Source organism: Lissotriton vulgaris, chromosome 3_1, assembly GCF_964263255.1.
Source record: "Lissotriton vulgaris chromosome 3_1, aLisVul1.2, whole genome shotgun sequence".
NCBI lineage: Eukaryota > Metazoa > Chordata > Amphibia > Caudata > Salamandridae > Lissotriton > Lissotriton vulgaris.
In genome coordinates, this window is record NC_141689.1 from 1,935,046,173 (window position 1) to 1,935,060,671 (window position 14,499).

Here is a 14,499-nt window from a genome sequence, read left to right on the forward strand (position 1 = left end):
GGGCCCTAACAAATGGCAAAGCAGCCCAGGCAATCACGACAAGCCGGCCGGAAGTAACAAACGGCCTTGCTACAGATGCGGCAGTTGGACGCACGAGACGCACGACCGGAAGTGCCCCGCGCTTCGCGCCAAATGCACGTTTTGTGGAATCGTCGGCCATTACGAAAAAGTGTGCAGGAAGAAGGCATCCAAGAACGCAGTGAAGTACGTGGCCCAAGAAGTGGAGGAACCAGAAGAGGCAGCAGAGGAAGAAGTGGTCACAGTCCTCTGCATCTACGACGAAATCTTGAGCGTAAACGACCGAGGCACCGACGGAAGAAGAACGATGAAGCCAATCTTGGATATGATGATAGGAGGTGTGGAAATCCAAGTGGTGGCAGACACAGGGTCACCTTACACCATAATCCCAAGAAACGTGTGGGAGGAGAAATTTGCTCCACAATTGGGGCCCGAGCTGGACAAGCTGGACATACGTCCCGTCACCTACAACGGAGACCGAATTCCCATGGCCGGATGCAGAAAGCTGAACTTCGAATTCAGGGGCAGAGCGGCCAGGTGCAAACTGTATGTCTCCGAGAAAGGCCCTTCTGTCCTGGGGTGGCTCGACCAAGGAGACTTGGGGATCAAGTTGGATCCGGGTGGCAAGGAGCAGATATTGCTGACGGAGCCGGAGGAAGGGCTGGACACGAACAAATGGAGGAAGGAGTTCCGAACAGTCTTCGGGGGTTCAGTTGGAAGGCTCGACAAATTCGCGCACAAGATCATACTTAGAAAAGGAGCAGTACCGGTAGCACACAAGGTGAGGAACATCCCGTTGGCAGTAAGGGACGACGTGAAGGAGGAGCTAACACAGCTAGAGAAAAGAGGGATCATCGAGCCGATTTCCTGCGCCGAATGGCTATCGCCGTTGGTGGTGGTGAAGAAACCCAATGGCAAGGTCCGTCTATGCGTGGACCTGCGTGAGTTGAACAAAAACATAGTGGTAGAGAAGTTCCCCCTCCCCCGGATAGAGGAGATGCTGGCCAGCACGAGGGGAGTTCAGTGGTACTCCACCATAGACTTAACATCGGCGTATCACCAGATTGCACTACACCCGGAGAGCCGCAGTTTGACATCCTTCATAACTCCCTTCGGGTGCTATCGATTCCGCCGCATGCCGTTCGGGCTAGCCTCGGCGGCTGCGGTGTTCCAAAAATTAATGCACCAACTGTTCCAAGACATCGGGGGGTTCAATACTTCCAGGATGATATCTTGGTGATGGGCCACGACAGAATCGACCATGACAAGAAACTGGAGGTGGTGTTGGGTATCCTGAAAAGGAAAGGCCTCACAGCGGAGTGGGCTAAGTGCCGCATAGGAATGGAAAAGGTGACGTACTTGGGCCACGAGATAAGTGCCCGAGGAGTGACTCCCAAGAGAGAAAATGTGAAGGCGATCTGCGACGCACCATCACCAGCCAACAAAGAGGAGGTCAGGTCATTCCTGGGTATGGCGGAATATTACGGAAAGTTCATAGAACATTTCGCCTCGAAAACTCATCACATGAGGCTACTAACCAGAGAGAACAGTGAGTTCCGGTGGTCAGAAGAGGCCCAGCGAGAATTTGGGGTGATAAAGAGAGAAGTGGCAGGGGCAATTCCTCTGCAAGGATTTGACCCCCAAGGAAGCACAATACTCACGACGGATGCCAGTGAGAAAGGACTGGGTGCCGTCCTCATGCAAGACCGGGGCCAAGGGAGAGTAGAAACAATATGCTTTGCGTCCCGCACCCTCAATGACACTGAAAAAAGGTACAGTGTGATCGAAAAAGAAATGTTGGCAGTGGTGTGGGCCATGTCCAGGTTTCGGCAATTTCTGTGGGGCACCAGGTTCCGTTTGAGGACCGACCACAAGCCTTTGCTCAAGGTACTCACATCAAGCGGACACGCAGATGCAACGCCGAGGATCTCGAAAATGTCACTCAAATTAATGGAATTCCGTTATGATGTGGAACACATTCCAGGGAACAGGAACAAAGTGGCGGACTACCTGAGCCGGGCGGCAGCGATGGAGCCCAGCACAGAATGTAGTGAGGCGGCAGAAGAGTGGGTCGCACTCACCGAGGACCTAGAAATGTCCATAAGTAAGCAGGAATGGAAAACAGCATATGAAGAGGATCCGGACCTGGAAAAAGTGAAGGCCCATATAGTAAGGGGTTGGCCAGACAAAAGCAAGACTGAACGAGGCCTCATCCCCTACTTTGAAGTGAGAGAGGAATTGTCCATAGATGGCCAGGGCATATTCGTATACAGAGGGGAGAGAGTCATACCCCCGGCAAGGATGATCCCCCGGCTGATGGACATGCTACATGAAGGCCACCTGGGAGCGGGAAAGTTGAAACTAAGGGCCAAGCAGAACTATTGGTGGCCAGGAATGGACATAAGAGCAGAAAGACACGTTAGAGAATGTCCGAGGTGCCAGGGCGCGGACAAAACACTAAAACCGTTGCGCCCTGCCCTGGGAAAAATTGATCCTCCACAAAATCCGTGGGAGGAACTGTCCATAGACATTTTAGGTCCAGTACTGAATGCACAAGGAATACAGAAGTACATTTGCGTAATGGTGGATCGCTATTCTAAATGGCCGGAATTGAGGATCGAAGAAACTATGGACACGGAGAGGATAGTGAGCTTCATGGCGGAAACTTTTGTGAGAGAGGGCATTCCAAAGTGTGTCCTCAGCGACAACGGACCCCAATTCCGTTCTGAAAAATGGTCGCAATTCATGCGGAGAAATGGAATAGTGACAAAACACACGTCCATATACCATCCAGCGGGCAATGGCTTGGTGGAGCGTTTCAATAGAGTGGTGATGGGCTCGATACAGGCAGCTATTTCGGATAACAAAGACTGGGAAGCGGAGATCTGGCACATGGTGTGGGCATACCGGATAACACCCACGAACACTGGCTATAGTCCCTTCCAGATCCTTAGAGGCCGAGAGCCTTTCACTCAGGACAACAGAATATGGAAGGAAAAAGTCATTAAGAGCGAGTGGTCACCGGCAGTGGTGCAAGCCAATCTGGAGAGAGCACAAGCGGTATACACAAAACACTACGATGCCAGGAGAAATGTAAAGGACACGGCTTTAGAAAAAGGAGAATGGGTGAGAGTAAGACTGCCCACATTGCAGAGAAAGGGGGAAAGCAAGTACAGCAAGCCCCTACAAGTAGTGGAAGTCAAAGGCAGGGCGGCCTTGCTGAGCGATGGCAATGTGTGGTCGCAGGACCGCATGGCTAGGTGCAACAAAATACTCAGCTGGAGCAGTAGTGGAAATGAAGAAGGATGTGAGAACAGCAATGACCACCCCTGCGAATATGGGGGAGAGGATCTAGACATTGGTGAGAGAAGTGTTGAGGATCAAGAGGCTAATGGAGAGCAGCAGAGTGAAGAAAATGGAAGCCAGAGTGAGCCTAGCGCGGCCGCGCTAGGGAGCGGACAAGGAGAAGAAGCAACAACTGCCATGTCCCCGGTAAGACTGACGAGAAGGGGCAGGGCGGTGGTCCCACCAGCAAGGTTCAGAGACTATGACATGAGTCAGGACTTGTACATATAGTTCGTTGGAAAAAGGGGAGATATGTAGTGAGCGCGCCAGCGTGGTACGTCACGGAGCTACGTGACGTACGGTGACGTAGGGGCGCGGTGGGCGCAGCGCGGCATTGAGAGCGCGAGCAGGCTGGGCGAAGGACATGCTTTGCGCTCCTTGTATGTGAATGCTTGAATAAAGCGGTTGACACAGTCACCCGACTCCGAGAGTTATTGGGGGAAGAAAGTGCATCATTACACAAATCCTGATCAGGATTTGGGATCTGTGACCACAGATCTAAATGAATACCTGACGTCAGAGAGCTCCAACAGCAACAACAAGTGGCATCTTGCTCATGTTCCCTTTCTTCTGCAGCACACTATTTCCTAGCATCTACAGTCAAGGTCTCCAGACCGTAGTTGCCCTAAACATTGTTAATTTTTGTATGGAAACCCTTTTCTACTTTGCACAATTTCAGTAATACCTGGATGTGTTTATTAGGTGGTTTTGTAGAGCACTGTGCATTTCCTTAGGGTGACTTCGGCGAATATATATATTTACAACGAATGCGCTACTATGCATTCCATTACAACACGGTCATTATAACGACCGCATTGTTACAACGCAAACTGGACTTAATAATAGTATAATTTAATATTCATACTCCAGTTTGTGCAACATCAGGGACATTGTTGGATTGTATATCAACTTTAAGTGATTTAGGGTCACATGTACAAAGGTTTTTTTAGGTCAAGCCTGGTCAGCACATGTGCTGCTCTGGGAGCCATATTGTATTGGAGTATGGAATAGAACCCCCGCCCACTCTCTGTCTATATTTGTCATTGGCTTGTGCCATTGTCCTTCGTAAATGCTGGCTTCTGATTCATTAATATGCATGTTAGTCCCTCCTTAGTACCGCCTTGTCTTTATTCGTAACCTCCCATGAGGACTGGCCCTTTTACTTCGGTTGTTACACCGTGAGTCTTTTGTAGTCTGTAAGCACTATTTTCTTTAAATAGGCACAACATGCTTTCCTGAAACATTCTAACGCCTGCTATTGCATGACATTCGTTTTTGGCAATACCACAGATTTACACCTTCTTGTAAATTTGGGGCAGCGTAAAAAAGCAATGGGTGTTGTGGTGGTATGCTCACTGCAACGCCTGTTGCACACCCCTTTCATGCAGTTACCTGTGTCAAAGGGTAGCATATTTATAAAGGTGCGTTAAGCCACTTTGTGGCTTAATGTCACTTTGTAAATATGGTGCAGGGCATACTGCCACCGGAGCATCAAAAAAAGTGATGCTCAGGTGGAGCTAGGGGCTTGTACATATGCCCCCCACTCTCTTGGAACTATTGCAAACAAGATCATAAGCTGCAGCAGAAATTGAAAACACAGCCCTGTTTTAAGAGCTTTTCTGTAGAAGAGATGAGAGGAGGTAATTCGGCAGAGTGTTCCACAAAGTAGGAGCTACACATGAGAAGGCCCTGCCACCGAGACGGGCTTTGTGAAAACGGTGAGCACAGAGACAAACGCTAGAAGCTGTTCGGAGCCTCATTGCATTGAGTATTTTGTGAGTCTTTTAGGGATCAAGTGGGGTGCCTTGCCATAAAGTTACCAATGGACAATGCACAGGACCCTGAAAGTGGTGGGTTGTCAGACAGGGAGCCAGGCCAGGTAGATTGCACAGGAGAGACCCCACATGCCTGTAGCGAGGAGCTCCTGCTACCAGGCAGGATGCTTGATTTTGGATAGCTTGGTCTGGTCAACAGTGACGCTTTCATATCCAGGTAAGAGCTGTTCCAATAGTCCACTTCTGAACACAAGCGACACAGGCAGTTTGCCACAGGGGGCTCCGGGTTTGGTTTCAGCCTGATGAACTCTGAGTGCTCAGCTCCTCAGTGATTATACTACTCCCTGCTGGATCACATGAAAGCTTTGGAGGGAAGAAAAATGCATAATGACGTACATAGTAAGTCGTGGGCCAATAAAGGGACTTATGGATACATGTATGAACGTAAAACCTTCTTGAACCCTCTGTTGTGAGCCGATGGAGGCCAACGGAGGCCTTGCCCTTTAGGTCAGTGCAAAAAGCAGAATATGTCAAAATACACATAACTATTACACACATGTATTCAGACTTCGATTCAGTTAACGCGCTTTTGGAGATCATTAAACACCAGATATGAAAACAAAAGCACCAGTGGGAGTGCCAATGTACAAAAGTGCGCGGGGAGGCATTTCTGTGCTTTTAGGGTGTTTTGAAGTTGTAGTTAATATGTGATCTTTTCCTACAGGGGATTTCCAAAGAAGAATGGAAGGACAGCCAGGATAACATCGGATGAAGAGATCCAGGGGACCAAGGATGCTGTGATACAGGACCTGGAGAGAAAACTGCGCTTCAAGGATGAGTTTAACAATGGGCAGCCGGTACGTGTCACCGACGGGTGTTTTAAGGTCGCTTCTGTTCTGACCGCGATGTGTAGCACATTAACTAGCATCTCGCAGGTTCTATCTTTAAGAAATACAACTCCCTGCGCGTGTATTCACATTTCTGCAGCATTCAATTACTATTTGTTTGCGTTGCGCTCCTGCAATGCTCTATAGTGCAAAGGGCTGTGTTGAGCAACATCTGGACACAAAAAAAGTTTCTGTGGTGAAACTTAACTCGACCACAGCATCAAAATCCCTTTGCGCAGTGGTGCACCCTATAACTGATGAAAAGGGAGTGCAACGGGACTTGAACAGTACAAACATCCTATATTTTCATGCAAAGTTACATCAAATAACTTCACGTGACATGACTTTGCATGTGATCCAAGGGACAAACAGAATATGAACATAAGTGGCTTTCCCATGTGCGGCTGTTTCTTGATGACATTTGAAATGAAGGGTTACCTCGGGTACACATCTCATGCAAGGCCCCACTGGGTCACCTAGCATTTTGTGTAAACAGTTTTTTAGAGCAACTGCAGCTGATGACATCATTGGCATGAAGTTTTGCTAACCGTGTCGCTGCACAATGTCCCCTTGTTCACACCACGCGGCGTTGTAGTTATTTCACACAAGTACGAGAGTAGCTCTAGGTCTGAGTGTGATCTTGCTGGTGGCCCACTGTTTGCAGGGCAGTCACTGCTCTACAGCAGTGATTCACACAAGTCTCATTACCAACTTCTCAGTCCCTATTTGTTTATTAGAGTCTACCTTAGACTTCCGCTTTGCCTTGATATTCCTATTAAGCTGTTAATTCTTCAATTGCAGTGTTGATAGGTGTGTTTTTCACTGGCCACGTCTCCTTCGACCTCCGACCTCTCTTGAAAGACTTTTTTCAGCAATTTAAGCTGCATCCAGGATTTGAATTTCCTGTGGGTGTTTTAAAGGCTTTGAAAATTAGAATATGAAAGTGCATTAAACATTGTGAAGATTCAGTGGGTTCCACCACACTGGTGTGATAGTTTGGAAGAGCATAGGTTAATTTGCGTTGGCCATGGGAAGGTTTGGAGGACTGTAGCTAATTTCACAAGCACTAAATATGCAAGAGGAGAAGTGCAGGTACTCGCTGTCAGGTGTGACCTGTTTCCTGCTAAAAGTGCTGGGATTTACTTTTACACGAGTGTTGTGTAGAGCCTGACAAAACCTGTCCTTTTAAAACACAGATGGCAGAACAATACTGTAGGGAGTAGAAATCAGTGACCATGTATGACAATATACACATTAAACAATGCTTTGAGGTATAAGAAAAACCCACTGACTTCAAAGAGAATCTCATGAACTACCTACACAGCAAAGGTGTGTGCAGCTAGACAAGCCAAATCATCTAGCTTTGTGCGTCCTGTTGAACACAAGTCTAATTCCTAATTCCAAACTCAGGGTAGTATTTTAACTCCAATCCCAGTATACATGGAGCCTGGATTCCTTTGTGAGGTTAGGAGCAGGTCGACATTTTTGTAGAGAGACACTGTGTAAGATCGCCTGTGCATTAATGTTTTATTGTTCACATGGCGCCCTTTGCTGCTGATGCAGGCAGCGCTTGATGAACTGTTTGGCTTGGAGTCTGCTCCCGTTCGTTTGAGTGCAGAAGTGCAGAGCCCTCGCTGCTTATTGCATTAAACCATCACCAGCACCACGTCTGCATGTGTATCCACTTTCATCTGAGAAGATCTTGTAGCTTCTGATTTATGTAACATTTTCCACAAAGCATAAATTATGGGTAATGTCTAGACTGTGCTAGTAAGCCGTTTCCAATAGTAACCAGTAATCCATACCCTTTTCACCCTGGTGCAGAGGCTGACGTACGAGGAGAAGATGGCCCGCCGGCTTCTAGGCGCTGACAGCGCTGCCTCTGTCTTCAATGTGCAGAACCAGGAGCCGGAAGAGGAGGCGGGAACACAGGTGCGTGAGTGGCAATGTTATCCTTACTGTTTCTTACATTATTCCTCGGAGGGAACAGAGCATACATAGAGGGGCATGGGAGACAGGGAGCAATCCACCAGCCTGCACCAGAACTGCAAATAATAGGACAAGATGCTGTGACTGCTTCTTCTAATTCACACTGCTCCAGGGGCACAGATCAACCCATGCCGGTGAGGCTGCTTTAATCAAACCCCCTCCCATCTTATCTCCAAACCATCTCTCTGCTGTCTTCTAATTATAATCTGCTGGAAAGACAAAAGGCAAAGAACCACGTGTTTGTTAGATGAGAAAGTTGTGGACAATTGGATAGGCAGCCCAATTTCCATTGTCTAGTGGTTTTTGCTCAGCATGTTGTACTTGTGAAGTTGCCACACTGTCCTGGAAAGAGGAAAATAGGCCTGGGCTTGTATAAAACATTCACCACATAATCTGTTATTTGTGGTCCTCAAGCAAGGCCACTATGCATCAAAGGAATTCATTAATAATACTAACTTGTTTTTGTTTAGTGCGTTACTCCACACTTCTGCCGTTTCTAAGCACTGTTAATAATAGATGTTACTGTTACCTATTTTATGCTGCTCAATTTGCCAGCATTGGAAGGATGGAAGGCTGAGACTGACTAGTCAGTGTTTAAACTTGTAACTTTCACAACACTGCATTTGTCAGCATCAATGTTCAGTTTACTGATCCATGCTGTTAACTGAGTGACATGAAATCTGCACTCAGTTGAGACATAAAATCTACAGCTAAAGATGGTCCAACAGCAATTGATAACCTCTCTGAAGAGTTTTAGTCAAATAACACTTTACAAAAGTCAGCAAATGCACTTTCCTTTACCCCCAAAGCCAAGCTTTCAAGAGCGTTAGCTTTCAAACAACTTGCACCTCTAGTGACCACGCCAGTGAGTGGTCTTTGAGGGTAAACAACCTTTACAACGCAAATTTTACAACGCAGTGCCTTTACGACGCAACTTTTACAACGCAAACCATTACCACGCATTGCGCTGGGGGGCGCTCTAGGATAGGGAATAGGTTTACTTTACTATCCAACACCTTCCCTACTATCCACTGGGACTGGAGTTGGAATAGTAAATTAAACTGTTCACTATCCAGCGCCCCAAAGCACTATGCGTTGTAAAGGCATGCGATGTAAAAACCGCGTTGTAAAGGCAAGTGTGGTAAAAGTATGCGGTGTAACGTCATACATCCGTCTTTGAGCTGCTCAGAAAGATTGCTCGCTGGACATAGTTTTTCTATACCAACGTAGACATCCCTCTCAAAGCGCAGAAAGAATGTGTGTTTATAGTGAAGTTTTACATTGAGAAATAGTGACAGTAGTCTGTCCTGAAAGGACTGCTGTTCATTCCAAAGCTTCCTCTTTCGAAAGAGTAAACCAGGGCCCTGGAGAAGGATTAAGGGCTCGAGTACGAAATATATCTGTTTCATGTATGAGGGTTTCATATGGCTGATATAAGCTGCTATAAGGGAGAGAAATCTACTGTTGGCCAGAGAAGTCAACAAGTCGCATCTGGTTTTTTTTGTACACGTTTGAGATACAGCAAAGGTTGAAAGCAGTTACTATCCTGTTGCAAAAAAGAAGAGTGCAATGCATCAGTTTCTCAAAAGAAGTTAACTATGGTGCTTAGTAGCATTGCCTTTACTATCATCGCAAACTTGCCTTGTCTTAAATTCTATGTTAACAATTGATGGGATGCCTAGAAACTAAAATTTGTGATTTGTGGAAGAGTTTATGCTTTTCAAACAAATACAGCCTTTGTTGCATATTCATATAAATCAACCTTCCTACTGGCCTCTGATATCTCATTCATTCGTAGTAAAGTTCTTAGAGAAGTGAACCATTGCTCAAACAGCAGAGAGAGAAATGAGGCCTAGAGGTAGTTGGTAAACTTTATGTTCGGTGCCAAAAGCAGCTGATGTAAGCACCGGGTACATGGTCAGCGGTCACCTTGAAAACTGCTGCAATGGCTCAGTTAGTTAATGCAGTTGCTTTGTCACCTATGCAAAGCTGTCACGGACTCTGGCAATGCTGACTTCACCTTCAATTCTTTAAACGTGTGAAGTCCATCACCCAGTAAGTCTTAGAAGGAGACACCCTACAGGTATAACCTTCATATAAACTAGTGACCACAGGGGTGTATCCAGGAAACAAAGGGCTTCACTATTTCAAAAACCGTAAGCCTAGTTCTAATTTCCAATTATTAGTAAACCTATCGAAAGATGTTGTACTAACCAGTTTCTTGGCCAAATGATGGAAGACTCGTAGCCATAGGGGTGCCTTCCTGCCAGAGATTCCTAATGACCATGGAACAGAAACTGACCTAAGTCACCTGACAATTCCTACCCTCTCAGCTATGTTTAATACTTTGGGGCCATACAAGAACACATCCATTGTGGTGCTTTCTCTCTCGTGATTTTGTGAAGATGATGACACTTTGTTTAGAAATAGCAGGCTGCACAACCACTTCTCCATATAACATCGCTGAGTCCTTTCCTTCACCATTTAAATCTGTGAGGTACCACATTAGTCTCACCTATCTCCATTTTGTTTAAAACATAGGTTTTAAGATGTATCCTTCTTTGGCCTTTCTTTTAAGCTAGTAAGAAATGTAAGCAGAATATGTGACCTTTCACTGCCCTTCACCACTCAGATTCAATCAGTTGTTGGCTGAATTTACGTCGTCTATATCCTACTCTTAATAGCTCATCCTCTCTCTGCCACAATGACACGGTTGACTTAGGCAGGGGCAAAATCTCCAACCGGACTAGAAACAGATTGCAGTAAAGATGTGGCACTGGAGTGTGGGGTTTTGGATTCAGGTCCACAATTTAGCCTCCGATTTAAATGTCACTTTTTCCTTTATAAACAGAAAAATAAGTTCGGGCACTACATGTATTTGCCATGATAAAACTTGGGTAAGATATTAAACAGTAAAATATATTGTCTTTATCACCAAAGAAAACAACAAAAACGTTGTTAAAGTCACACCTCAATGAATAGGTAATACTTGAGTTTAGTAACTACAAGTATCTGGAGACATCTGTATAACAAAGTTCCACGTGACTGTTCACATGACGGCCAGCCTGCTTCTATGTTTACAACCCTATATGTACATTTCAGTAGCTACCATAAATATATGATTCTACTGCCACCTCACAGATACTATACCCTAACTCTACTCAAACACTACTGCAGGCACCCTACTCATATCCTTCCATTCACGCCCTACATGGAAGTTTCAATACCTATGCTAAATGTACGATTTCACAATTCCATAGCCATTCTATACATATTATATCCACTCCGCTCCTATACTTCTATAGACACTCTATCCTTTGATAGCCGCCCTGCATGCTGCTTCCATAGGTACTGTAAACGTTTTATTCCATAGCCATCCTACGCATATTATAACCACTGCACTCAAAGACATCTGCAGAAACCCTACCCCTATCCTTCCATTACCACCCTACCCTACATGTATGCTTTAATACCTCAGCTAAATGATTATTCTAGGATTCCATAGCCATCCTACACATATTGTGTCCACCCTACTGATACACTTCTGCAGCCCCCTACTCATTGCCTTCTATAGCTACCCTGGATGTATGATTCCATAGATATCCTACACATATTATATTCACTCTACTCATACACATGCACAGCCCACCCTACTCATATCCTTCAATACTCACTCTGCATGTATGCTTCCATAGCTACCTTAAACATAGGCTTTCACAGCCACCCTACAAGATTGCTGCCATATCCACCCTACTCATACTCTTCCATAGCCACCCGACGAGTATGCTACCACAGCCACCCTACTCATACACTTCTATAGGCACCTGACCAGTATGCTGTCACAACCACCCTACTCATACACTTCCATAGCCACCGACAAGTATGCTGTCACAACAACCCTACTCTTACACTTCTGCAGCCCCCTACTCATTGCCTTCTATAGCTACCCTGCATGTATGATTCCATAGATATCCTACACATATTATATTCACTCTACTCATATACATGCACAGCCACCCTACTCATATCCTTCAATACTCACTCTGCATGTATGCTTCCATAGCTACCTTAAACATAGGCTTTCACAGCCACCCTACAAGATTGCTGCCATATCCACCCTACTCACTCTTCCATAGCCACCCGACGAGTATGCTACCACAGCCACCCTACTCATACACTTCTATAGGCACCTGACCAGTATGCTGTCACAACCACCCTACTCATACACTTCCATAGCCACCGACAAGTATGCTGTCACAACAACCCTACTCTTACACTTCTATAGGCACCCGACAAGTATGCTACCACAGCCACCCTACTCATACACTTCCATAGCCACCCAACAAGTATGCTACCACAGCCACCCTACTCATACACTTCCATAGCCACCCGACAAGTATGCTGTTACAACAACCCTACTCATACACTTCCATAGCCACCCGACAAGTATACTGCCACAACCATCTTACGCATACACTTCCATAACCACCCAACAAGTATGCTACCACAGCCACCCTACTCATACACTTCCATAGCCACCTGACAAGTATGCTACCACAACCACCCTACTCATACACTTCCATAGCCACCTGACAAGTATACTGCCACAACCACCCTACGCATACACTTCCATAACCACCCAATAAGTATGCTACCACAGCCACTCTACTCATACACTTCCATCACCACCCAACAAGATTGCTACCACAGCCACCCTACTCATACACTTCTATAGGCACCTGACAAGTATGCTGTCACAACCCCCTACTCATACACTTTCATAGCCACCCGACAAGTATGCTGTCACAACAACCCTACTCATACACTTCCATAGCCACCCGACAAGTATGCTGCCACAACCACCCTACTCATACACTTCCATAACCACCCTACAAGTATGCTACCACAGCCACTCTACTCATACACTTCCATCACCACCCAACAAGTATGTTACCACAGCCACCCTACTCATACACTTCCATAACCCCCAAGTATGCTGCCACAACCACCCTATTCATACACTTACATAGCCACCCGACAAGTATGCTGCCACAACCACCCTATTCACACACTTACATAGCCACCCGACAAGTATGCTGCCACACCACCTTTCTCATACACTTCCAAAGCCATCCGACAAGTACGCTACCACAGCCACCCTAGTCTTACACTACCATAGCCACCTGACAAGTATGCTGCCACAACCAACCACCGTACTCATACACCTCCATAACCACCCAAGTATGCTGCCACAACCACCATACTCATACACTTCCATAACCACCCAAGTATGCTACCACAGCCACCTTACTCATACACTTCCATAGCCACCTGACAAGTATGCTACCACAGCCACCCTACTCATACACTTCCATCACCGCCCAACAAGTATGCTGCCACAACCACCCTACTCATACACTTCCATAACCACCCAACAAGTATGCTACCACAGCCACCCTACTCATACACTTCCATCACCACCCAACAAGTATGCTACCACAGCCACCCTATTCATACACTTCCATCACCACCCAACAAGTATGCTACCACAGCCACCCTACTCATACACTTCCATAACCACCCGACAAGTATGCTACCACAGCCACCCTACTCATACACTTTCATAACCACCCGACAAGTATGCTACCACAGCCACCCTACTCTTACACTTCCATAGCCATCTGACAAGTATGCTACCACAGCCACCCTACTCTTACACTTCCATAGCCATCTGACAAGTATGCTACCACAGCCACCCTACTCATACACTTCCATCACCACCCAACAAGTATGCTGCCACAACCACCCTACTCATACACTTCCATAGCCATCTGACAAGTATGCTACCATTGCTACCCTACTTGATAACCATTTCATGCTTCACTGACTATGGACCAGTTAAAGGTAATTCTCATTTTCTTGGTGTCTTGCTTTGCTGTTTTCTGAAGCACATCTTTTCCCTCCTGTTTCCCTCATGGCATGCCTCTTTTTGCTCGTACCTTAATCATGTATTCCTTATTCCCACCATATCTCAAACCAGAAATGTCAGAATTCTCTTATTTTCTGTCATCCTTCATCTCTTTTTTTTCTGCCTTTACAGGAAGTTGCCTCTGTCGATGTTCCTCTAGACAGCAATCTTGACAACCAAAAGGTTAATGCTTTCTTCTTTCTGTTTTGTCTGTCTCTTGTATTTCAGTTTGTGCAATGCTCGCTTTCTCTGCTCTTTACCTGTCCTCCTTGTTACCTACGTATGCAGCACGGCTTAGTTAGGGTTGATCAAAGGTATCATGGTGTACATCACATAAAGGGTCCTAGGATGAAAATTGGAATGGCTTTGGGTCATGCATGGGCCTGCTTTTGTAATTCGATTGATCACTGATTGTCGAACATTGATAGCACAACGTATTCATTATATTGTGAATTGTCACTTCTAAAGCTCTAGAGGCTTCGGCAACTTCATGGGCATTTAAAAAAAATGTATTAAA

At 46.0% G+C, this 14,499-nt stretch overlaps 1 protein-coding gene across 6 annotated transcripts in view; it reads left to right on the forward strand.

Annotated features, from left to right (window-relative positions):
- Positions 1 to 14,499, forward strand: part of LOC147728640 (palladin-like) — a 407,759-nt gene that overhangs the window by 289,031 nt on the left and 104,229 nt on the right. For 3 of the 6 annotated variants that reach the window (XM_086962405.1, XM_086962408.1, XM_086962407.1), the window contains 3 exons: positions 5,863 to 5,995; positions 7,850 to 7,957; positions 14,115 to 14,165. In XM_086962405.1, coding sequence (XP_086818531.1) covers positions 5,863 to 5,995; positions 7,850 to 7,957; positions 14,115 to 14,165 — 292 coding nt within the window. The remainder of the gene's footprint in view (positions 1 to 5,862; positions 5,996 to 7,849; positions 7,958 to 14,114; positions 14,166 to 14,499) is intronic. The other 3 variants (XM_086962406.1, XM_086962410.1, XM_086962409.1) reach the window with 1 other exon arrangement.